The sequence below is a fragment of the Onthophagus taurus genome, chromosome 7, assembly GCF_036711975.1.
Source record: "Onthophagus taurus isolate NC chromosome 7, IU_Otau_3.0, whole genome shotgun sequence".
Classification (NCBI taxonomy): domain Eukaryota; kingdom Metazoa; phylum Arthropoda; class Insecta; order Coleoptera; family Scarabaeidae; genus Onthophagus; species Onthophagus taurus.
Window position 1 is genome coordinate 15,056,397 of NC_091972.1, and position 26,645 is coordinate 15,083,041.

General features: G+C 32.3%; 1 protein-coding gene across 3 annotated transcripts in view; it reads left to right on the top strand.

Annotated features, from left to right (window-relative positions):
* The window catches only part of LOC111425506 (Hormone receptor 3), a 175,280-nt gene that overhangs the window by 24,704 nt on the left and 123,931 nt on the right, over nt 1-26,645 (top strand). The window contains exon 1 of one of the 3 annotated variants that reach the window (XM_071197325.1): nt 9,651-10,135. The exons of 1 other annotated variant lie outside the window; for it this stretch is intronic. In XM_071197325.1, the coding sequence (XP_071053426.1) occupies nt 10,123-10,135 (13 nt within the window). In that variant the 5' untranslated portion in view covers nt 9,651-10,122. Of the gene's footprint in view, nt 1-9,650; nt 10,136-26,645 lie in introns of those variants that run through there. One more of the 3 variants, XM_071197326.1, reaches the window with a different exon arrangement.

Below are 26,645 nucleotides of genomic sequence, written 5' to 3' on the forward strand. Positions count from 1 at the left end.
TCGTCAATGATTTTCATCAATAAAGATCATCATTACATCTAAATGTAAAATCAAAATCAGTTAATGTATCGTTAACAAAATAACGATAGAAAAGTAGTTTAAATTACTTTATAGAAATTGGTCAAAAAATAGAAATACCTTATTTTAGCTTAAAATCACGTGTGAGGCGAAAAAATTTACGGAAACCATGTTCAATCCAGTTAATGACTCATGTCATTTCTCAGGGCTGGGAACATCGAAAGTGCGGCGAGCTTGCGTCTAAACCCTAGGTGAAACTCCCCTATCCCTAGGGTATCATTAGGTTACAGTCAATTACGTTAATGAAATGTTTAAAATCCTGATATTAAAAAAAATCCGCGTTTTATTTTTTTTGTCAGATTTAGATTAAGAAATGTGAGAAAATTTCCCCATAGATTACATATTATTTAAAGATTTGACTGTATATTCTTAACCATCATATCAACTGGGTAATACATTTGCTGAAGTTATGGAATGTGTTACAGAATTTAAAATAAAAAGATAAAGATGAAATATTTCGAAATACTGATTATCGAAGATATGTTTGCAGATTTGCGAGTCTGGTTTCTCACTTTTCCATAAATGTTCTTTGTTTAATTTTCACTTGGAATTTTAGCAATAATCGTAAAGGAACTTTCATTCAGTCCAAGAATTTTAAACTTCTATATGAGGAAAATACCTTAATGTTTACTGTTGTGTCTAGGATGTCCCAAATATGTTGGTTTCAGCATTAGCTCTACCAAATCTTTTGTTCTCACTTTTAGATTGTTGGTCAATATATGAACAAATTATTCAATTTTGACGAAAACAAACAAAAAGTTTATTGAAAAAGAATAACATGAGGCTGTTATTAGTCTCTCTCGAAATTTGGCATCTATAGTTCGTTTTTTTTCTATAATACTTGTCAATGTAAATTATTGAGAGTTTCTGTTGGTATTATCTAGGACCCTTATAAAATTTATGTTGTTTTCCTGATTTTTAGTAACATTTTCAGTAACTAAATAGTTGAGGTTAAAATACTAATAAATTTTTAGATAAATACGATTTTAACGAAGTACATATTTGTTGTAAAAACGTGCTACAAAGTAATTAATAGAATAAAATACCTTTTCTAGGTAAATAAATGGCAAATAAACACCCCACAATGCTTTTACTGCACCTTTTCTTTTTGAATAACGAAAGCTCAAACGTCAATGTGACATATTTACTTCAAAACATGATAAAACAAAACTCCCTGTTAATTTTGCCAACTTTACAACAAATTGACAGGTATTATAGAAAAAAAATGAACTATAGGTGTTTTTCATCTCGCTGAATTAAAGGGGCACAGGGCTCTGTGCTCGGACCAGTTTTATTCCTGTTATATTTGAACGATTTACCAAAAAATATAAAGGCAGACTCAATGTGTTTGTATGCTGATGACACCTCATTCATAAATAGTTCTAAAGACTTAGAAGACGTAAAAGAAAAAACAAATATAACATTAAATGAAGCAAAAAATTGGTTCGAAGTAAATAATCTACAACTGAACAGAGAAAAAACACACGTACTTACCTTCTTCACAAAATAAAACCAGGAAGTTAGAGATAAAACTACAATGTTTCTAGGAGTTACACTATCGGAAACTCTATCATGGAGGGACCACATAAAAAAATTGAAAGGAAAATTGGCAACGGCACTGTATTGTTTAAGAATGTTAACAAAAAGTTTACCGGAGGAAGAAATAAGGAATGTATATTTTGCGTACTTTCATAGTATGGCGATATATGGCATACTTACCTGGGGCGCATCTAGTGAAGAGGTTGAGATTTTTAAATTGCAAAAAAAAGCAATTAGAATACTTAAAAAATTAGGTTATAGAGAAAGTTGCACAGGTTATTTTAGGGAATTGAGGATACAGACAATACCATCCTGTTTTGTTTTTTCTTGTCTACAATATGTTCATGCGTAAAGAGAAACATTGGAAAGAAATATAGACTCTCACAACTACAGTACACGACATGGAAATAATTTACTGATACCCTTACACAGAGTACAGAAGTCACAAAATACTTTCAAATATATTTCAATAAAACTATATAATGCTTTACCATCAAGAATAAAACAATTAGACGAGAAGAAATTTAAAGCAGAAGTGAAGAAACACCTAATAGAAAATGAAATTTATTCAATTCAAGAATACTATGAAAGTAAGATGCAGGGTATTACCTAGCAGAGGGAGAGGAAGAGGAACTTGAAGTTGATTTCATGTATTTCTTTTCTGTTTTTTCTCTTTTTATTGACGAATTGAATGTACCATGTTTTGTATGTTTAAGAAATAAAACTATTATTATTATTATTATTAAAAGTTGTTGAATCAACTTGTCTAATAAAAGTTTCATTAACGACTGTTATAGAAGCGGAAACTGAGGAATTTTGAAAAAATCTTGCGTGTTTCTGTCATGCTGACTACCATATTCAGACTTAAGATAATTTGCCATATAAGTCCTTATATGTTAAGGGAATTTTTATCTTTTGTGCATTATCTGTACTTAGGACTTGCCACTCGATCAATAAATGATCTTGATTAAATTTTATGTCACATCTATGTAATAAAAATCTTGTACTGGTACTGCACACAAAGTATAAAGGTGAGACAGGAACGTTTTAATAGTTGCGGTACATACTTATATATATATATATATATATATATATATATATATATATCATTGTTAACGGGACTTCATAAGAATGTAACAATTTTTCCTTGTTTTTTTGTCTTCAATGTACGCTATCTGTTTGACACTGGCGGCTTGCAAAAATTCAATTTTGACTAGTCATCGTTTTCAGATACCTTCGAGGTTTTTGACATCAGATCATTGACACTTAGATCTTATTCGCCTCGTTCTTTCACTGGAACCAAGAAACTCAATATCAAACGACTAGAATGATTTTTCTGTGATATAGATTGTACGAGCGAGGACACATTCCAATCTTCTTTAGAAACATTTAAACAGACAAAGGTTTTAAGTCATTCATCTTCATATTAATCTTTTTTTCTCAAATTTACTCAACACGACATTTTTGAATAGATATCTCTGTAAATAATTACCATAAATCATCTTTTATCACTTTTTTAATACTTAATTTCCCACCAAGAATTTATTTTTAAGCAATAACATCAACAAAAACACTACGATATTTTACGAATCGTTGTCGTAATCCTGTTAGTCACATTATGCCGACTGTTTACATTATGATAAGCTGCTCGCGCCTTCTTTATATATTACGTAATCGACTCGACGCAGCCGTTTGCATCATCGAGGCTTTCTTCTTCAATCACCATTTCAGTCAAAGCCTTTCCGTGTTTGGATATTTGTTATGCAGCATCGGTTGCGGTCCTGCTATCATGGACGATCTCAACATTTTCGATATGGCGTCCAAGTTCGAAAGGCCTGACCGGAAAGGTCATAGGTACGGATACGGGACGTTTATTTATACGTAGAGTTTGGATCTCGTGATGATCGCTAGATAACACAGCGATTAATAACCATTTTGAACACGTAATTTTAGATGTGAAGATGCTCACTTTGTAAACGACAGTTAGAAGAACTTCTTGACCCTTTACGACCTTTATAAAGTTAGCATTAAGAATATTAATTAATTATTATTGCACCTTTTTCTTTAGTTAACAGCTAACACATCGTTTATAATAAATTCCATGTTTTCTTTTCTTATTTGTTAATTAAAGGAATTTTGTTTACATATTTTGTGGTTGAACTATTTTTTGTTGATTGTTTTGGAAATTCATTTGATGCACTCTCTCGGAGGCCAGCTGCTTGATAAACGCCCCAAGACGTAAGTACGTGTACATAAATTACGCGTGTACAGTTCTTCGACACACTTTTACACAGACGGTTACACTAGCACGCGTGTGCAACGATTGAAATTCGCTGACGTCTAACGTTGGACAATAGAGCGAAGATGAAGGAAAGAAAAGAAGGAAAAATAATAAAGTTTTCAATAAAATATACAACATGATGATAACGACTAATTCGTTCCGTTTTGCTTAGTTCTTCAGTTGATTGCTTTGCGACGCACGGTTTAACGATTTATGTCCCACTATTTCATTTACAGTTAGTTATTTATCGCATTCTTGATTTGGACTTACTTCATGACCAACATATTTATGAGCAAAACTTTAACTTGCAATAGAAGAAATTATAAATTTAAAATTAAATTTAGAATTTACGAACATCTATTGAACAATTGTACCCAAATGCATTGATTGGTAGGATTCGGTTCTAGGACACCTGTATTTTATGCATTATAATCAATTTCGTACAAAGCCCGTAATCGTAACTGTAGAGAAAAAAGCCTCATTGTCTATTGGCGGCAGCTGCGTGGCCCAGTTCCAACTGTTATTGTCCTTGTATGTACATATTCCATAATGCGTTCAAACTAGTTGTCGCGTTGTTTGAAATGTGGTGGTTTTTATTCATGACTTTTGCTTGGGATAAAACTCCCATGGGCACGGTTCGAAGTTAGCTTAACAACGAAATCGAACAATTTACAGTCTTTACACCAACGTATACATACATTCTTGGTTTTCTAAGTTATTTCGTAAGTCTTTCAAAAATTAACAAATTTTGCGATATTTTTCTTGTATATTTTCGAATTAGATTTAACTTTATTTACTGTTTTTGTCATCTTCTAATCAGACAATAGGAAAGTTTATCAGGAAAATTTCTCATTATAGGCATTGATTTTTATAACATTTTATGTTTAATTTAAGGGAAAAAATTGCTTGAATTACGGCTAAACAAAGAGAACTCTGACTATTAAGTTTCTTATCCTCTGAAAATTTGAATCAAGGCACTTCTCTTTTAAAGAGCATAAAATGCATAAGGTATGACCTAATATGACTAAGCAAGAGTTCCTGTGTTATGGAATGATATCTCATTCTTTGAAATGTCACCAAGTAAGATTATGAGTTGATGGTAACTTAATTCCATTCTGGGTTGCTTTATTGATGCTGCTCAAAAGATCCAAGAATGGTTCCACTTTATTACTACCATTTATGTCAATGTTCTAGGTCATCTAAAAATGCTCATCTTCGGCCAAACGATCTCCTCATTGGGGGAACCGAAAACGCATCGGATTCATTCAAAATTTTCCTCAGAGAAGTGTGAAAAACGTTCAGGTTCTCAGTTTCTGAGAACGATAACGAGTTGATGTTGATCGATTTTCAGGCACACTCTGGGCAATGGCAGCAATGTTTTCGTCTGAGCACATTGATCGAGAACATGAACGGGTTGTTTTGTCCAGTTTTCTTACAAAAAATTAATTTCTTACAGTTTGTGTTCAAGACTCACCACTTTGGAAGTATGTTTTCAATATTTCCCATTTTTCTTAAAACGTAAATATTAAATTTTCTAGGTTTGCACAGACACCATTTATCCGACTCGTTGTTTGCTCTCCTATAACGGTGAAGTACTTGAATTTTATCGGTAATACCTCACTTGTTTCGAAAAAATTCGGGGAAGGTTAAAGCTTCTTTCAGAACTGTTGGGATTTAAAGAACTCCCAAGAAGAGCTCCTTTCCTTGATAAGTTAATCTTATTGCCAGTTTATCAATCTTTTTATGGAATATTTTTTCTTATGGTAGTTTAAAATTGCAATGGTTTGTGCACTGACAAGCAAAATTTTACACGCTCTGTTTAATCGCACTCACAGCACCAATTCAACAGCTTTTCTCCTCCTAAGTCGTCGGTAAAGGTTAGTATTGTCAAGTAGCTGTTGGAACGAAGATAGTCCTCGTGCTTCCCGGCGACTCGGTTAATTTCTTCTTTAATGAAAGGAATTGTTAAGTTTTTATGAAGATTCGCATTTCGCACGTACCACGGAGCGTCACGATCATCTGCAAATCGGTTTAAGGGTCTGGTTCTAAACAATTAATTACTTTTCCCAATACAGTTGTCGTATTCTTCGCGTTTTTGTTCACACGTTCCTTCCATTTAGGCTTGTGTCCAAAATTATGCTTAGATATTTTACAATCTTAGCATATACAACACCATTTATGTGCACTATAGGCGTTTCCTCTATTTTACAATACGTGACATTCACGTGGGAAGACTACAAATCAATCTCATTAAGTTTGATTTTCCATTTTTCTGTCAACTATACATTACTACTTGCTTTCTGTACTGCTAATCCAGTAGCAACTATCATCCACGAATGTTGCCATGGTTTCCTCGCGTATGGGAAAATCACCTATGCAAAGGAAATAAACAAAGATGGTCCCAAAACGCTACTTTGTGGAACACCTTTACTAATGAGTTTAAAATTTAAATATTCCATTCACGTCGCACTCTAAGAAATCGTACAGTTGGGTGGGATTCCAAGAGTTGGAGGTATTGCTTATAAAGTAATTCTTGGTGCCATATCGTATCAAAAGCATGAGCTACAACAAGGAAAGTCGCTGAGCAGTATAGCTTGTTTTCTAGAGTTTCTCGATTTGATCTGTAATCCTGTAACCTAACTGCTAATCTGAAATCAGATGCTACAAATTGAAGTCCTTTTTATATGTTGTTCCTTGTTCATTTACAACCAAAGTTTGTTGATTCAGAGCTTCAAAAATAAGTAGCAACTAAGAAATCCTCCATCTTACTGCAGGACATATCGAAGACTTATTTTATACATATATTAGTCCGATTTTAACACAATTGACGTTTGGAGCTTCACACAGCATTACAATAGGATTGTTTGTGATTTTATTCTAAACTATTCGATGGATTTGATCCAAATTAAAAATTTATACGCTTTTAGCATAATTTTCGAAGTACACATTTGTCGTTTTCACTCGATGAAGTAAATATATTATTATCTATCTTATTATTCTTGCTTTTAACGCTTTCTTATATTGTTTTTATAAGACAAACAACAAACAACGCTTGTAAGATAAAAATTGAGGATTCATTGATTTTACAAACTAATAAATTAATAAATTTAATTATGCAATCAGCACTCGTAAAATCTAAGGGAAATCTGTGACATATACTAGTAAAATTAAATTTATTGCTTGTAAGTTGTAAAAAAGTTATGATGTAATAGTATTTAACAAGATAGAAGTAAATTTAAACAAATTATGTTATTTTATCGTGCTTCTTAAGTGTTGTTTTGAGTTATTGTCCTAGAAAACTCATTTAATTCTAAGCATTGCGTTGCTCTAATCATATACAATTATACAAGTTAAGCTTTTGAATGAAAAGAACTCATTACACTCTAAAATTGGTGAGAGAATTCAATGTTAATTCAAAATCCAAGTCTATGATTGAATGTTTCAAGAATTTGGAGCAGTATTTGAAGCAGCAATGAGGGACTTTCCATAATAGAGATGCGTAATTCCAGAATACAGAGCAATAGTTGTATTGTATAAGATGTATAGCATACATACAGACAGAAGATATTGAGGCACGAGATTGATAATGAATTGTTTTTATTGATAAAATTCAAATTCATATAAAAACCTGTGTTTATAGTTAAATGATTCTAGATGTTTTATCAATATTTATCTCAAACAGATCTATGCCAAAATAAAAGAGATGTAGAGAATGACAATCAGCTGTTTGACATATCAAGAGGGCTGAAACAGAGAGACGGGTTGGGTTGGGCTTCTTAAAATAAGACAATAAAACGATTATTCAAATCTGCTGGAATTATTCAAAACCATTTATGTGTTGCTTTAAATTTATGATTGTAACATTTATCAATTATTTAAAGATAAAAATCAAATTTTTTAAAAATATAAATGATTTCAGAGAAGAACAATTAAGTTCAAATTCAATGAACAATATCAATGTTATCCAAACAATGAATTAAATTATAGGATTCCATTGATTTATTGCATTTAAACTTTTCGAATAGATACTGTTATTGTGTAATCAAGCAGAACGGCCAAAGTCACACCAATGCCATTAGAACCGTTATCACGTGCTAGAAAGCTCGGCACGTAGGTGCAAATTTCGCCTCTCGATTAATTTTTGTTTAACAAATACACGATTAAACGTTTAACAACTTTAAACGTTTAACAACGTTCTACAATAACCGTTAAGTTCTGTTTCTATCGTGTTTAGAAAAAATCGTCATAAATATTTAAAATCTACTCCCAGCAAGAATGATTAAACCTAAATGAATAAAATCTAATTATATAGTACTTACGTAATAATTTTGATCGTAACTTACAAAAAAAATCGTCCAAAAAAAGACTCAATAAGATTTTCAGGCGCCGACGTCACTCTCGTCATCGTAGCAATTGACCTACATTTAGGGGTGCATTTAAATCGCTGAAATCGGCGCCAGCTTTCAGATGATGCTTTTCAACGGCGGCGCACGCATCCGAACGTTCGCCACCAACCCGCCCAATGTTGAAAGAAACCTGAAAATGCGCCTGTGAATGAAAGCTCCATCTGGGTTACGACCCAATAACTCCCTTATTGAATCCACAGGTAAACGCTATGTTATATGGATCGAAAGCTCGGGGATCCTGCCCGTGATGTCCTTCCTGCTGTTGCGCTTGCGTCTCCTTGAAAGAACAAGTTACAACCACCTAAAAAATCTGAATCACATTTTGTATAACAATTGATTATATTTGCTTTAAAAAAATTGAATTAAAATAGGCATCAAACCAAAATTACATAAAAATGCGCATAATTTTTCTTCATATCAAATTTAATTTTAAAATAAAATCGGACCAAACAACTTATGTTAAACAGATATCAAAACATGATTTTTAAAAGAAGCTTTATCAGAATGAAACCAAAGTTACGATTTATTGAGAAATATTTGAAATTTTTTATAAATACTTTCAGAAATGTCTCAGTAGTAGAGAGCTTTAGGAAAGATTTCAGGATACTGGGTGGTTGTAAAACGGGCTTTAATGCAGCGTTCGTCGTTGTATTGAATCATAGGCGACCAAACACAGACTTTGATGGGTTGCGTACAGAAAACTGAAACAATCCCGAGATTCCGCGGTAATAGCTCGCTGAAAGAACTAAAAAAACTGTAAATAAACGTCGGTCCGTGTTAAATAGAAGTGTTATTTTCGGTGAGAATTAGTTGGGGTTAGCCGCCGCGCGATCGATTGCTAAAGTTCAATAAGAGGAGAGGATTAAAGGAGAGGAGGTGTGAAAGAAAATAGAGGGAAGATCATCGCTGAAAACTACCCCCGTAAAAGAGAAGATCCAGTCCTATGTGTTCCGAGTAAATGTGATGTACAAAACAGAGAAAAAAGAGCATAAATGCCGATTTATCGATTGTTAGAATTTTTGCAAATAGTCTAAAAGGGGTGTTGTTGAGGGTTTTGTCGTTGAGAATCACCATACAGTTCAAAAAATAAAAGAAAAGTCTCCGTTTTCGAGTTTGTATGTAAATACTTTAAAAATTAATTATAAATTAGTAATTTTTAATTAATACTTATAGAGGCCTTCTTATTATTATTATACATAACATATACATCATTATACATATTTAATAAAAAAACAACACTTTTTAGCAAAAAAATTTCTTAATAACTTATACATAATTTTAGAAATCTAGGAAATTAAACTAAACAAATAATTAAATATTAAAGATTAGTCACAATTCTTAGATTGCCTAAGCAATATTTTACGACAACAAAAAAAAATTTAAGACAATTTTAGAAGACTGTATTAGACTGAACCTTGACTGAAGATGTCTCAATAGCCGAAACGTTTTCGACACACCAACACCACCCGAAACCAAACGATCGGAGGTCGCGTTTTATCGTGAATTTCTTTAAACGTAAATTTTTTAAGTAAACGTAAAAGTTTGATGTCAATGCACCACGAGCCTTCTTCTATTACAACCTCTTGTTTTTTCGTGACGTTTACGAAATACTAAGGTTAAAACCAACTAAAAAGACTGAAAACTCTTTTTGTGACCGCCGTTCTTATAAATCATCTCAAACTGGCTGGACAGGAAGTTGCAACCGTGGATCTCCAAGAGGTGGACGAGGAGACATCCACGTCCGAAACAAGAGTCGAAAATGTCACTCCAACGACCACAGCTTCAACACAAGCTCCACCATCACCGTCGAATACCGTCATGACAGGTAAAGGTTAGGTATACAACATTCTACTACTATCGATGTTGTGAATGTTTTTTTATTTTGTTATTGATTTTCAAATTGAAGCATGTTGTAGTTGCATTTAAAAGTCTTAAATCTTTTACGTAACGTATAAATTCGGAGGGGTTAGATAAGCAAATGACATTTTAATGGAAAAGCTTGGTTATCAAGGAATTATCATAGATAAGAGGTAGAAGGAGCGAAACAGGAGGTACTAAAATAAAACTATGCTATAAATTTTACATGTCTATACGTATCTTGAAATTTTAGACAAGATTTCTAGCACTAAAATAGTTAAAGCAAAATCGTAAAAATTTTTAACATAGTAAAACCTCTATATAACGGGCCCCATTAAAACTGACTTCAGATATAACGAACAACATATTTTTAAGTCATACTATTAATATTATCAACTCAGGTTAAACCTCAAGTTGCTCTATTTCACGTTTATAGATAAACTCGGGGAATTCCCCGTGTCTATACGATGTATACGGAACCTTCTAGTTTTAATTGTTATTCAGCGCATATTTTTATTGAACGAAAAGCAGAACTAACACAAGACCTAGAACTAGAAACATTCGGATTTAGCCCTACGTCTCTTAAGACGGCTAAACCCGAATGTTTCTAGTTCTAGGTCTAGTGTTAGTTCTAATGCTAGTGTTAGTTCTAGTTTCAGTTGTTATTCAGCACTAGATTGTTGTATATTTTTCATTGAACTAAAACTAGAACTAACACTAGACCTAGAACTAGAAAGTTTCGGGTTTAGCGGTGCGTCTTCAGACTAAAACGAAACTTTCCAGTTCTAGGTCTAGTGTTAGTTCTAGTTTTAATTGTTATTCAGCGTTAGATTCTTATATATTTTTATTGAACTAAGAGTGGAACCAACACTAACACAAGATCTTTATGCTTTATTATTTCTTAAGTCTCAAACTAACATTATTACAAAACACGAATTGCACAAATTAAGCATTTGCGAATTCAAATAGTGAAAAAGCAGTTGCTTATCTATGCGTGACGTCACAAACGGTCCTTCTAGCTATACTTCTACTTGTTACCGAGATGTAGGAATCCTCTATTCTACCGTCCTTGGTATAAATATAAAGCCAGGTAAACTGAACGCAACGGTGTGCATTAATATTTTTTATATAACGAACTTTTGGCTATAACAGAGACTCCATTCCCCGTATTAGTCCGTGATATCGAATTTTTACTGTAATTGGTATTTTTAACAACTTCATATTTCCCGATAAATTAACATTTTAATTTCAACATAATAATTAAAAGTAGGTATAATTTAATCAACACGTTGAAAAAAAACTAATCCTTTTTAATTATTCTAATGAGAATGTCGGATTATGAACCCAAAGGCACACATTTTGGTCCTAACGACCAAAAAAAAAATGATAAAATGCGGAAAGCAAGTTAATAAAATAAAAGACTTTTCTTGATTAGAGGAGACACGTTTCTCATTTAATTTTTTTATTCTTCCTAATAGATAATTCGTAAGCATATGTATTTTATAATTAGGGTTAGTTTAACGTATCTTAAAAGTGGGTTAAATTCGTTCTGCGCAAATATCATAACGAAAGCTTCTGCGCGTAAATATGTACACAAAAATTTAGACTGTCAACGAAATAACTGTTACCGTATATTTATGTTAATTATTACATTTACGCACTTTTTTTTTTATTTTTAAACTGTTAATAAAACAGTTCTTTTCTAGAAACTCAAAAGAAAATTACTAAAAAATAAATAAGTCAACAACACGTTTTAACTAACGCACTTTTTGCGTTAAGTCTATTAAAAAGAGTTATTTGTTTTTATTACTATTTTATGTAGACATTTAGATACAATGCTAATTAATGTAGGAAATATTAACGATACGTCACAGTGTATGATAACTAAATAACGACCACGATGATCATAAAAGCAAACAAATTGCGGCTAATTGCTAATTTCGAGCGGTCGTCTACGTTTCGCGTAATCTCGCGTTAATCTTTAACTAAATTGCACGTTTCTAAAATGTCGGTGTAACGCGAGAACATTTGCTCTTTGAATATAACGTGAATTACCGTATTTAACTACACGTATTTTCTTAAAAGGTGCCACAATGTGTGTTTTAGTATCTTTTAAACCTTTTACCTTTTGTGGAAAATTTATTGTAGATTGGAGATGTTAAAAATGATAATCTCGTTTATGGGATATTGTTGTATTTGTAATTAGTATTATTAGAACCTGGTTAACCCCAAAAAATTAATTTGATTTAAAGTGATTTTAATTTATTCTATAAACAAAATCTTTTGTTACCAACTATAATAATGTTTCTTAGATAATTTTGTAAATGTTCGCATAAAAATAGAATGTTAATAAATAATAAATTGAGTGTTATGGTTCAAATTTGACAATAAAGATTTCTTTAGGTTGGGTTATAAATTTAGCCCAAGTTAGAGATACAATATATTTTTTAAACTGTTTTTCATTTGATTCAAATCAGATGGATTATTACAATAGGCAGAACTGTTAAACTTGAAAGTTTGCTTTGGTCTCAAAACACTGTGATTGATGACTCGGATGAAGTCATCTCTGAAGCCAAGTCTAACGTCAAATTTTATTAACTTCTGTTACTACTTTTATACAACTATCCACAGATTGTGGGTGTCGAAAGATTTAGCACTGATGTTTGCTCAATAAGCAATAGCAAATAGTGGCTGTGAAATTTAGTGGAGGAATTTTGATTTTAAATTGGCTTTAGATTTAGGAATAGGCCTCAGCCTAACTCTTATACTTCTTTCACCTGTAATCATACTCAACAAAATATTTTCTTAATGATCATTTCTGTTAATTTCGCTATTTTCTTCAATTCTTTCCTCAAGTGCATAAATTGTTTTACATCGCTTGTGTTCCATCGTTCACTATGACTCTTGCATAAGACAAGTTACAGGATTTGAATTTGAAAGAAATGATAGAGTACTACTATTACTTTTGATGTATCTTCTTGTATCAACATCCTGTAAAGTCACAGAGAAAATGTTTTTTGGTTCAAATGCAACATTTAAAAATTAGAGTCGGAATCTATATAAACCAAGTCATGTCACAGAATATGATGTACAATTTCCCGACTTCATACAAGAGATGATAAGGACTAACCTCAAGATTCTGAGTTAGTAAAAGAGGAAACAGGTTCAAGCAGAATTCATCAGATCTCTTGGCCTTACCTTCATTTCGGTAATGACTGAGATCATACTTTAGAGACAAAGGCTAGAATTAGCCCTAATTGTGTGGTTATCTAATTGACCATCTCGAAGAAAAAGCCTTGTAGTCCCATTAACGTGTTTCACCAACTCCTCTTCCACGCTGTACCCTCTTCACGATCATCCTACGATGATGTAGTCAACCACCGAAAATGTGTAACGGTTTCGCTTAATGCTTAATGATTGCAGTTGCAATTTTTTTTAGTTCTACACTGAAACGTTTAAAATAGACTTTAATCTACGATATCATATCTCATCTATGTATCTGTGACATTTTATAGATCAGGGAGTTTTAGAACTACTAGGAACTCGTATATGGCGGTATCTAAGAACATGAAAATTATGACACGATATAGTTTTAGTCAAATGGTTATACTACGATGAATATAGAGTCTCAAAATACAAATTGAGATCAAAATTTGAAATGAGATAATTAACGGAATTGTAATAGGATCTTACTTTTACCAAAACAAAGCTAAAAAAAGATTATCAGTGTTCAATAATCTAATTTGTTTTATTTTGGGTTCTACTCAAAGTAGTGGAGGAGGTGTTTTCAGACAGGTATTTAGACAATTTTGACATTTCAGAAATTCAATTAACATTTAGAACTGATTTCGGTTGAACCTCTGGAATAGTTTGTCTCAAAGGGTTTGATCATGAGCCTCATTGTAATATTGCACTATAGTACTTATGGTGTAGACGGCATTAATTTTTCGGGCAAAAGTTCCAATGCAATCCAACGCAACTCAACCCAACCCAACCTAACTCGTTTTTTAGTAGTTTTTAGTAGATGTGATTAAGAAATCTACGTGCAGATACACGGGATTACTTGACAGTGAATTCGTCTATAATCCTTGCACATTTTCTTATCGTGCATTACTTCGGGTTATCATACTTTCAAACGTAGTTTTGAAAACCCTTTTCCTTATCATTAAAATAGGAAAAAAGTTACTTATAATAATAATACTATATTGTGTTTCTAAGAATAAACAATTCTCTTGCACTCGTCAGTCATTACAAAAAATAAAAGGAGCATTGCAAATTGAAAAGGCTTAAGGCGTTTTATTCAGAGCTACATTTGATAATCATCGGGTGTTAAGAGGCAATCGATTGAACAACTGCTGGGATTTGAATTCCGGTCCCCGTTGTGACATATTCAAACGACAGCATTTTGGCCTCAAGTTGTGCCTACACCTAGTCCCGTATCCATGCACCTCAGTTGGTTGGTACGCCGACTTTTTGCTGTTCGCATAAAGTATAGAGTCACAAGGAATTGTAAGAATACTGAACTTTTTGAATAAAAATTTGCAAACATCCCAGCAAGTCTCATTGCCCAGGACACGAATAGCACGTCGTTGCCGTTTGAAAATATGTGCGCCAGAAGAGTTATTACCCTATACCAAAATGCAATAGGTTACTATGGAATGGACCAACGCGTGATACGCCAACTTGGCTACATCTAGCGAAACTGTACTCATCAGGCATCTCAATGCAAAAATACTACGGTTTATCTTTCCCCCTATTATGGTAGCATGATCATCAAATTTTAAATTAGGTGGTGTAATATACACCCCTAAGAACCTTGTGTGACTGCAGTTCAAAATATTCGAATTTCTGAGTTTAAATGTCGTTTTAACTGTTTTTAAATCATTTAGCGAAAATTTATTGGCTACAATCGACTCGCGTGTCCTATTCAGAACGTTGTGTGACAATTCAAGGACATCATCGATGTTCCGACCCTTAATTAACAGAGTGGCGTCGTCAGCATAAAGGTGGCAGTTAGCACTGCTACCAATATAGAATGGAAAATCATTAAAAAAGTGCAGATAGAGTAAAGACCTCAGAATTAAGCACTACGGGACATTATCACGTGGGTAATTATAAAAAATGAATACTTTGTATAAATTTTTAATATAGAGGAGAGGGGTTCTTGTTTTTATATTCACTTCGTTGTCCCATTTCTCTACGCTCTTTAGCATTATGGCCATATTTTGTTCTTACTTTATGACGGCCCATAGATCATCTTGCATTTTGGTCTTTCGCGTTAAAATTTCTCACATATTGTTACTGTATTTTCGGGAGTATCAATTTATCAACGAAACAATCTGCTGTGTCTCACCTTCCTATTTTGAAGAGACCGTGTAGAAAAAACCGTGTTCTATCAGGAATGGATTGAGATAGCAATCTGGTTCTTGTTAGCTTGTCTGTGTCAATCTTTGTAAATCTTTATACTCGGTATGAAGCAATTATTTCTTTCCCTCTTTTCTACTAATATAGGACATTAGCTTAAATTTTCAATTCGCTATACCGTTCTTTCTACTTGAATATGAATCTGCCCCCTTTCTCGATGTTTCCGTATTATTCTTCCCCAATAATTTAGATTTTCTATATGATAATATTTTGTCTTTTTGTATATCTGATTTGTCACTCCATCTTCAGATTAACTTAGTTTGTTAATCTAAAATAAAGCTCTTAATTAAATAGTTTGTTGTTTTGTCTTCATAATATAGTTCATATTGTCCATAGTTCTGGATATATTAGTCAATAACTTCTCAAGCAAAGCATATTTTCTCTAAATATGATATTATGTGAACTCAAAAACTAATCTGTAATAGTAACTACGACTTCTCTTACCATATCTCTGAACCCTTACTTAATATTCTAAAGTTTCTGTTGAAAATACAAAGAATCTTGTTATTAGATAAAAATAAATGATTTCAGAGATGTTGATACTTAGGAGTTGTTTACGTTCTCTAACTACTTCTTTTCAGAACTGAAATATATCAACTAGTTCTCGTTATATTTGACCTGGAAGTTTTAAAGGGTATCTTAGTATATTGTGAAGGATGATCCCAGTGTAGAATTCTTGCTCTAAAATTTATAAATCTACGTGAGGAGACTCCGATTCCATTTTTATGGTTTTGGTATTACATTAGTTAGTAGTTAACCAAGTTTAATTAACCATGTGACTGAGTAAATAATTTCTTTGATGCTGTTTTTAGAATTGTAATTAAAAGTTTCATAAACTGTAATCAAGTGATTTTTTGATTTTGTACGGGAATAGATAAGTTTAAGATTTGAGGAATTTTAGTAATTCAAAATAATCCTATTTTTGTGCTCGTTAAAGTATAATTAATCAATATTATACACGAGTATAGTTATTTCGTATAAAAATTTAATGCTCTTTGAGGAGTAAACGGGCAACGATCCAACGTTTCTGGCAACATCCACATCTGCATAGCAGTTTGGAGTAGTAAGCTTTGCGGATACTTATGCGTATATTTTTATTTCCATTTAAGAAATAATGAGACTAGAAATGAAATGAAATAATTTATTTACATCTTAGAACAGAAATGGATAAAACTAGAAACATTTTTTAACAAAATGTCATTTCTTACATGTTTCTAATTCAAAAGAAATTAAAAAATCTCGACTAATACGACCAAAATAATAATAAAATGTAGAAAAAAAAACCATGTTTCTATCTTTAAAGATTGTTCATTAAAGACCGTGTAGAAATGTTATGAATCACCGAGTGTTGACCGTGTTTGGAACATCCGGATGTTCTTGAGGCGTATGGGAAGCGGCTGGATCGGTCCGTGTTAAACAGCGATGTGAAGAAGGCATCGAGTTCTCGAGTAGCGGTACTCAGTTGCTTTGGCACTAGGTTACCAGGGAGCAGCGGTTGTACAGTTACTCGCGGCGAGCTTGAAGACCGTTATTCGGGCCGTCGTGCCTTCTTCTTCATCGTCTTCCTCTTCTTTTACTTCGCTTCTTGTCTGGCTGGCGCGCTCATTACGCACGCCGTTCAAGTCGCAAACGGCTCGCTTCATGGCCCCTTCCACGTGGAAGTCCTCTGGAGTACCGTTAACCCGTTTGCCGCTCTGGCCTCTTATCGTTGAAGATCCTCCTTTAAACATCTCTTAAAGGTTCTTTTTCTTCTGTTTCTTTAACTACATTCATTTTGCTTCTTTTTGCAATACTTTAATCGACGAAGTCAATGTATAATTAAAGTGGAAATTATTGCGTAAAAACCAAATACCAATGTTTAAAAAAACAACAATATGGTAACTTTTCTTATTTTGTTGACTCTCTTGGTTGGTAATAACTATTTATCACAACTCGACGAACTCTTTCTGTTATCACCAATTTAGCGGTGCTATTGTAACACTTCGCCATCGGGTACTATTTTCTGTCCGACAGTTGGCAATTCCCTAAAATGGAAGAAGACTCAGAGGTTAATTGGTGCCGCAAGAGTCTTGTTCGCTCATTGTTCGCACACAAATTCCGGGGCCGTCGGCAGGAATTGCCGCAGGATAATTCCAATTACCAGGACGCGGTTTCTGCTGTTCGAGAGGATACGTATTTGGCCGTGCAGTGCAATAGGGATACAAACAGGATGTCGACGGAGCCGTTAAGTCACCGATCGGTGACTAATGGTGTCGAAGAGCGTGCTAAATACCAAATAACGACAAGAACAATACAAGAACTTGTGAAAGTTTGTATATTCCATTTTAGAAGTATTAAATTAAATATTATTTATTTGCAATGTAAATACAATAAAATTGTTTTTTATGCATCAAGGTCGACATTATCTTTAACGAGGCGAGGAAGAAAATCGTAGTTAAGGCGCTTACGGCCGGTGCTTTACTTCGTGAATATTTACATTAATAATGTATCAACTTTTTTATGCAGTTAGAATCTTTCATTGTCTCTTATTATCTTTCAAATTAGATCAATTCACTTATTGAACTAAATAGGCCAAATATTATTAACAAAAAACAACCCTCTTCAACTCCAATGTTGAAGACCAGAATGATCTCGTTTCTGTAGTATAAGGTATCATTAACATGTATTGAGATGTAATACAACAGCGTATTTATAGTGTTGTTGGTCCGCGCCAAAAGATAACTGTTTATGATAGTAAGGCACTGAACACGCTGATTCATATTTCCTCACCACCGTTAGCCATGAAGATGTCTTAGTATTGACTACTATGACAGACTATTTTTAGAATTTATTTTATCTTCATACATTTTTGACTGTATCGACCTCTCCTTGTAAATTAATTACTACTTTGCCTTATTTAGAATCAACAAGTACTTTCTCATAATGTCTTCGTTACTTATAATTACAAATTCTAGTTGGTACGAATCTCTTTAAGATTTATATCTACCTATTTTAGGGAAGAATTTGAATTTATTCACGCCTTTATAGATGTTGAAACTTTTTAGTGTCTTACAACATGACATTTGATACAGAACACCAAGCAGCATTTAAATCAACCATCCTTAAAGAATTAAAAGCCTATATAATTATATAGTAGCAATAATAATTAGATAATTAGAGAGTAGAGGGTGGAGTTAATAATGTGACCCTCTTCTAAAAATGAAAACGCAATTGTCGCAAACTTATGAATCAGCTTATAAAGTTAACGTTGCGTGACTGGAAAACATTCTAATTAGAATTTTATTCATGTTATATTTTTACTTCACAGCACCGATTCTTCTAAATGCCTTATTATAAAAACCTACAATTTTCAATAAATTTGGTGTTTTTCATGTTTACCAGCATGCTCAGTACTTATTTGTGCCCTCATCGCTATTTGAAGTACCCCGAAATTTAAATAACAGTATCTTAAGGCAGACTTGGCAAAGGAATTGTTTGAAATTTTGTATTTTTACTTGAACCATCGATTCTTCTATTTCCCTATGTTTCAATAGAAAAACCTTCACTTTACAATAAATTCGCTTTTATTTGGGAGACTTTTGTGAGATGCTCCGTCAAATAATATAATATTGCAATTCGCGTTTGCAATTATGATTTCCAAATAAATCAGGCAGAGGGTCAGGATGTAGAAACAGGACAACCACAAAATGTGAATGATGAGGAAATGATGTGAACAAAGCAAATGTTATTTAACAAAGTAACCCGATAGGGTAATGTAGTAGATATTGTAACATATTAATCTGCTTACTTTCCAAAAAAAAAACTTTCTTTGGGATATATTTGTCATTTTCTGACTGATGTCAGAATTGTGGAAGAAACCAACCATAAGGCAATTGGTGCTGTATATTTCAAAAGAATCTCAATTAAATCCAGAATCACTTTATGGCAAGATATAACGGATATAGTTCACCATTATGCTATTACTAAAAGGATAAAGAGTAATCATTTCTACCTTATTCTACATGCGCTACATTTCTCTAAAAATCCTGAATTTGAGAAAAACCAATCGTTCGATCTATTATTTAAAATTCAATCACAAAATTCAACAAAAGAATGCACCAGATATATATTATCGTGAGAGAGTTTTCGTTAGATTAATCGCTGGTGTTATGGCGAGGGAGACTTCTGTCAGAAAGTATCTACATCAAAAACAAGATTCACAAATATGGGATAAAGCTGTATGTTCTGACCATGGTGACTGGAGTTGTGTATAAATTTATACTGAACGACTACGAAGACAAAGACAACGTTCACAATTTGTTTATATAAATAAAAATGGCGCAATAAAGGACAAAGCAAACATATACTTTTAGCTTTTACATAAGACGTTACGGTGGGATAAAAAATTGTTTATACATATTGTAGAATCACACTCACTTGATTTGCTGCTTATAAAGAAATTAAACTCACTTGGTTTATATAAAAAGTATTCGCCTATACGTATACTGGGTCAAGGTTATAAAAGCACATTTGCCTATCAGCAACACCGTCATCAAAGGGATGCAAATAATCAGGAAACCTGCAAAGCAACGCTTGCCAAGGAAAATGCACAGATTCGCATGGGTACATATACTGTAGGCTTCTGTTTCAATTACTACTATTTTCTACAAGCAGTGAGTGTATAATAATGATATCCCATACTTTTCAATAAGTTCCAGCCATCTCGTTTTTTGAGGAAATTAATTTCCATTAGGTATATTAGGTATTAATTTGAAGAAATTTGTTTTTTGGTCTCATTTCTGTTTATAGTAGATTTAACTGAACTTTTGATTATTAGGTGCAATAAAACGTATTTAACTATTTGTAATATACAAGTGTTGCAGAAGACACAAATTGATGATAAAATACTCTTAAATATGCAGAAGTAAATTAGACTTACTTTAAAATGTTTTTTATTTCATGGTGATATCGCAATTTGTTCTTGAAAGATATTTTTTTTAATTGTCTTTCTATAATAACCAAAGAGTTGAGTTAAAAATTGAATTCATGTTAAATTATCTTGATATCCCAATTTGTTTTCAACATACAATTTTTTTCAAATTTGGTGTTTATAAAGTTAACACGTCATAACTGGTTATGCAGAAATGAGCTAAAATAATTATAAATTTATCAATTGCACTAATATTTAGATACAAGGCATTCTATAGTTCAATGAAAGATCAGGTTGTTCTTATCCGCAAAGATCGTCGAATGTAAAAAGTAGATGTAACTTTTACAATCTGTTTTAGATTTATTTGTGGTGAGCACTCTGTCTTAATTGAGGCTTTTGTTTGAAAAATAACATATATTCATTTTAACCAAAAATCTACCTTATGCAGATTTACATAGTACTATATACACACATTCCAAACATCAAATAGTGTAAAAACATTAGTTGTCCGAAAAGTCTGTCAGCTTGTTTAATAGTGACATCTCCATCAGACTAAAGCAAAAGTTTTCTACGATATAAAACGAAAGCATAAAGCGAAATTTCAAAGTGATCCTAAAATAACGGCCATTGCTTTCGATTTTATGCAAAATCTTCCGCTACCTAATTTAAGAACCAAGTAAGTATTTGATAGTAGACAACTTATTAGGCATTATGTGTTTGGAACACACGAAATCGGAAGCAATGATGTTAATATTTGCACATATTGGGAGGGAATGGCCAAACGTGGTCAAAATGAAGTCACTTCCATGATGTTTATCTTAAAGAACTTTTACCACGAAATCTGGTTCTTTTCTTATGTCTGCCCAAGCCAAAACAAGAACTATGTTTTTATTCGATTTTCAGATATCTTTATGCATTTTCTCAAAATTTTTATTGGACATGTGTTGTTTTTCAAATTAATGCCTCAATTTGTTTCGAATGGTTTCAAAAAATGTAATTTGACATTTCATTAATTATATTTACATACTGAATTTAAAATTTTCTTTTTAATTTTTACATTTTACATAATTCTTTTTTGTTTACTTACAGTTGCTCACAAAACTCAGTATACAGGGAATGGAAGATATGAATATATCAAATAATTATTAATTTATTTTAAAGTTTGTGATGTATATATATTAACAACAATCTTATTAACTAAATTGAATACAAAACAATTCAGTTTTCCAAATAAGATAATCACAATATTAACAATAATAAGAAATGACTCGAAATTGACGAAATAAAATTGAGTATACAGTTAAGCAAAAGTGATAAACCTAAACTTAGGTTGGTATTCGCCGTGCCATAGAATCCACTAACTTTTTGGTGTAGTTCAATTCGCTTTTGTTTCGGCACTTGCTATTTTTTAACTGAAACTTAACTTCTCCCCATAAATGTTCAATAAAATTCATATGCGGAGACCGTGGTAGTGTTTTTAGTTGTTTTGAAGTATTGTGTAATAACCATTCCTCCACAAGGTATGAGGTATGTTTAGGATCATTATCTTGCTGGAACCAGAACACAGTCGGAAGGTTGAGTTTTTGAGAGCTTTGACATAAACTCCATAGGCGTTCGAACCGCTGGCTGCCATTGATTTCCACACCATTACAGAACCACCCCCATGTTTAGCTGTTCACACCAAATTCTTGTTTTTGAGCACCTTTGTATGAATTTGGTTTCCTCCAGACTATTTACCTCCCGTCTGAACCCCAAAGATTAACTTTAGTCTCATCAGCGAACATTACACTTTCCCAAAAGCTTTGAGGCTTGTTGATGAGCTTTCGTAAACTCACATATACGATAGGATCTCACATACCTTGTCTATGGCTAACTGGTTGAACATGGCTAACAGGAGGCGACTACATACGGCTTGTTTAATACACAAACTGCTCTGCAGCGGAAGGCCACCTTATTTGCACAGCAGAATTAGGCATCGCACGGACGTTCATAATGTGAACATTAGGAGGAAATCACTTCTTGTTATACCGGAACATAGGTTAACTCTATATACGCGATCATTTTCCTATACGGTTCAGCAGGTATATAATGACATTCCATCAGTATTTAAAAAATTAAGTGTATCATCATTTCGGCGGCGTTACAGGCAGCGTTTACTTCTCACGCAATAGTTTATTATTATTATATTATATTTTATTATTATATATATATATTTCTTTTTATTTTTATTTTTGTTTTTCTCGTGGTTCGATACGAAAACCAGGTACCGCGCCTGATATCGCACCATTTGGGCCCTTATTGTAACTTATATAGTTTAGTTTAGTTTTGAATAGTTTTAAATTTGAACGATTTAATTTTGAATGTGATGTAGTTTTTGGATTAGTTTATTTTGGGTAATTTAATTTGATTTATTCTGTAATACATTAAGGGTCACCAATAAAGGCATTTATTATTATTATTATTACATGGTTTCTGCCTCTGCCAGTGAAGTTCTTCAATGTTTCTTCATATCTCCACTTATCTCCGATCTTTTGTACCCTGGAATGAGCTCTTCCAATAATATTACCAGTATCTCTAAAGGATTTACCTTCAAAATATAGCTACACCACAAGTTTTCTTATTTCTAAAGTTATTGCTCTTCGTAATGTGACCATTGTCAAGCAATAATTCTCGAAATTATGAAAATTAATTTTAAACTGACTCAGATATGCTGCAGTAATGTCAAAATATAGTTCAAAGTTTGTTTGAACGGAACAGTTAATCGTTGGGGTGGTTCAGTAATACTGTGGGAATCAATGAGAGATAGCGGCGTTGGAACTATGGAGTTTATTGAGGGAAATATGACAAAATCTAGTTATTTGGATATCGAATATATATTTTTGGGAATCGACCAGTGCAAGGGAATTAAAAAAAAAAGTTGTCCTTTTTCTTATAACCAAATTTTCTTAATAAAATTTATTCCTTCTTCAGGGAAAAAAATGAAAGCACAAAAAGCCAAATACATAATAACGCAAAGCTTCGTTACCCAGTTTATCTTAAGGAATTTTAGTTAAAAGAATAACTTTTGTTTGAATTCCCTTGAATTGGTCGAATCCCAAAAATATCTACATTTCCTATAATAAGATAGTTTTAAGAGAAGTTTCTATTATGTATGTATTACACATTGTACAAATATTGCCTTTCTGCTCACTAGCAATAGCATGTTTTTCAGTATGTTGGTGGTCATACGTCTTTTCCTACTTGGGCAGTAGGAACAAAATTTCGTTTCGTGTTGTCAGATTCAGATTCTTCGTCGTTGTCAGAAATCTTATGGATATTATTTATATTTTGGCAAATATTGCAACGTAAGTATTACTATTCAATTTCTCTCTCATCGATAGTTCAGCCAGATAGCGACTGAAATCAATCATATATTGATACAATTGCCTCCTAGTCACTGTCAATATCTTCAAACGGTTCTAGATCACTCTCTTCGCCATTCATTATTCGTTGCACTTCTTCATCTATTTCCTTTTGGCGTCAATGGTTTTTTGAAAGATATTTCTCTGTGAAATGTCAAGATTTATTTGAAAGCGTTATCGCAAAACTGAAAATGTTTATGTTGGTTATGGACACTACGAAAATAATTGGCAACGCAGTCGAATTTGTAAACAACGCCTCCACTACTAATTAGCTAAACACTGTGGAGGAAGGTAATGGAACACTCAATCTTCTATTGTCCTGTATGTATACTCAATTTTGTGAGCAACTGTATGTATTTATTTATTTATCCGCCATCTATCGGTGAACAATTTATCGGAATACGCAAGTCGTCTCCACTCTCGTTCGTGTTATATCACGGACCATTCAAACGACGACGACGACAGCCGAAGCACGCACACACCGACCGACGCCGCCGACGACGACCGACGCGATGACGTCAGTTTCCGCGTACGTCACGCAGGTCAATAAACTTCCTTGAAAGGTCGTGGGACTCACCGACTGTTCAACTACTCACCACGTGGTGGCGCGAAGAACGTTTCAAAGCTTTTCTTAGCTTAACTTATTCTTGCCATCACACAAACTCATTGACGCATAACTTTATTATAAGAATAAAATTTAAAAGTCATTATTATTTTATTTTAATTTTATTGACTTAATTTTTTGCTTACTTGCATTATGAAATTTGGATAAAGTTTCGATTTTGCTTTCCTCGCTCGCCAACGCAGCAAGTTTTCGGTAGACGATCTATTTTTGTCACAATTGCATTTTATATTCGTCTGATGAACTTATGTGAGGAAAAAATAACGGACATCGTTAAAATTTTTACGTTCGGTGTTCCGGAACAAAATTGCAAATCGTTTTGTTTCGGTGTAATTATCCTTAATGGTTTATAATGTAACTGAGGGGGATAAAGTAATCCGAAATAATCAAGACGAATTAGTTGCAATGAATTGATTTGTTTCATTTTATTATTTACTTAAACATTTTTATTATTATTATTCGATATTAATCGGCAAATTAACATTTTACTTGGTAACAATTAACAATGAAATTTTTGCATAGGAAACAATTAATCCGTTAATAGTATATGCGGATAAATATTATTAATTAAATGTTTGTTATTGCCTAATCAAATATATTTTAAACAAAACAGATGTTAAAACCAATATTTAAAACCATCTCTATTTTATGTATATTCAAAGCTGCTCCTTTGTGATTCATCTAGTATTATATTAGTTAATTGCTAAAAGATCTTGAAGTTCAACAGTTTCGAATTTTGATATTTATAAAGATTCAAAACTAGAACTGTTTCATTGTTTTCGTTTTACACCATTAAAATTGTTAGAGAATTCTCATAAACATTTCAAATTTAATTTCTCTAATTTTAATACAAGCTAGGAAATAAGCTTATATAAACAATTTGAATAAGTAAATTTTAGTAGGTTATCTTTAAAATTCATTAAATTTGCTTTAAAATTTCTTTAAACTTAAATTCACAATTTAGTACACGGTTGGATTTAAAAAATCTAAACAACCATATTTATTAAAGCTAAGAATTTATTCAAAGTACACTAAATCTTCATTAAATTTTCTATAAAGTGTTTGTTATTTTATCATGGTATCTCAATTCGTTCTTGAGATACGACTTTCTAAATTTCTACTGTTAAACTATAAATAAGGATGATGCAGAGGTGAGTTTAAAAAGTCATAACAACCATATTTATACAAAATAAGAAGTTATTTATAATATCCCAAATTTCCATTAAATTTCCTTTAAAATGTTTTTTATTTCATCAAGATATCTCAATTCGTTCTTGAGGATATTCTAAATTTATGGCACACTAAATCCCCAATAAATTTTCTTTAAAATGTTTGTCATTTCATCATGATATCTCAATTCGTTCTTGAGATACGACATTACAAATTTATACTTTTGAACAACAGATAAAGATGCAGAAATGGATTTAAAAAATCATAACATCTCTGTTTATAGAAAATACAAAAACTATTTATGGCACACAAAATCTCAATTAAATTTTCTTTAAAATGTTTGTTATTTCATAATGATATCTCAATTCGTTCTTGAGGATATTCTAAATTTATACTTTTGAACAATAAATAAAGATGCAGAGCTGGGTTTAAAAAAATCATAACATCCATGTTTATAGAAAATAAGAAACTATTTATGGCACACTAAATTCCCATTAAATTTTCTTTAAAATGTTTGTCATTTCATCATGATATCTCAATTCGTTCTTGAGATACGACATTCTAAATTTATACTTTTGAACAAAAAATAAAGATGCAGAGCTGGGTTAAAAAATCATATCAACAATATTTATTGAAAATAAGAAACTATTTATGGCACACTAAATCTCAATTAAATTTTCTTTAAAATGTTTGTTATTTCATCATGATATCTCAATTCGTTCTTGAGATAGAATATTCTAAATTTATACTTTTCAACAATAAATAATGATGCAGAGCCGGGTTTAAAAAATCAGAACATCCATGTTTACAGAAAATAAGTAACTATTTATGGCACACTAAATCTCCATTAAATTTTCTTCAAAATGCTTGTTATTTCATCATGATATCTCAATTTGTTCTTAAGCTACTGCTTTCTAAATTTCCACTTTTGGACATTCGATAGGATGCAGAATTGAGT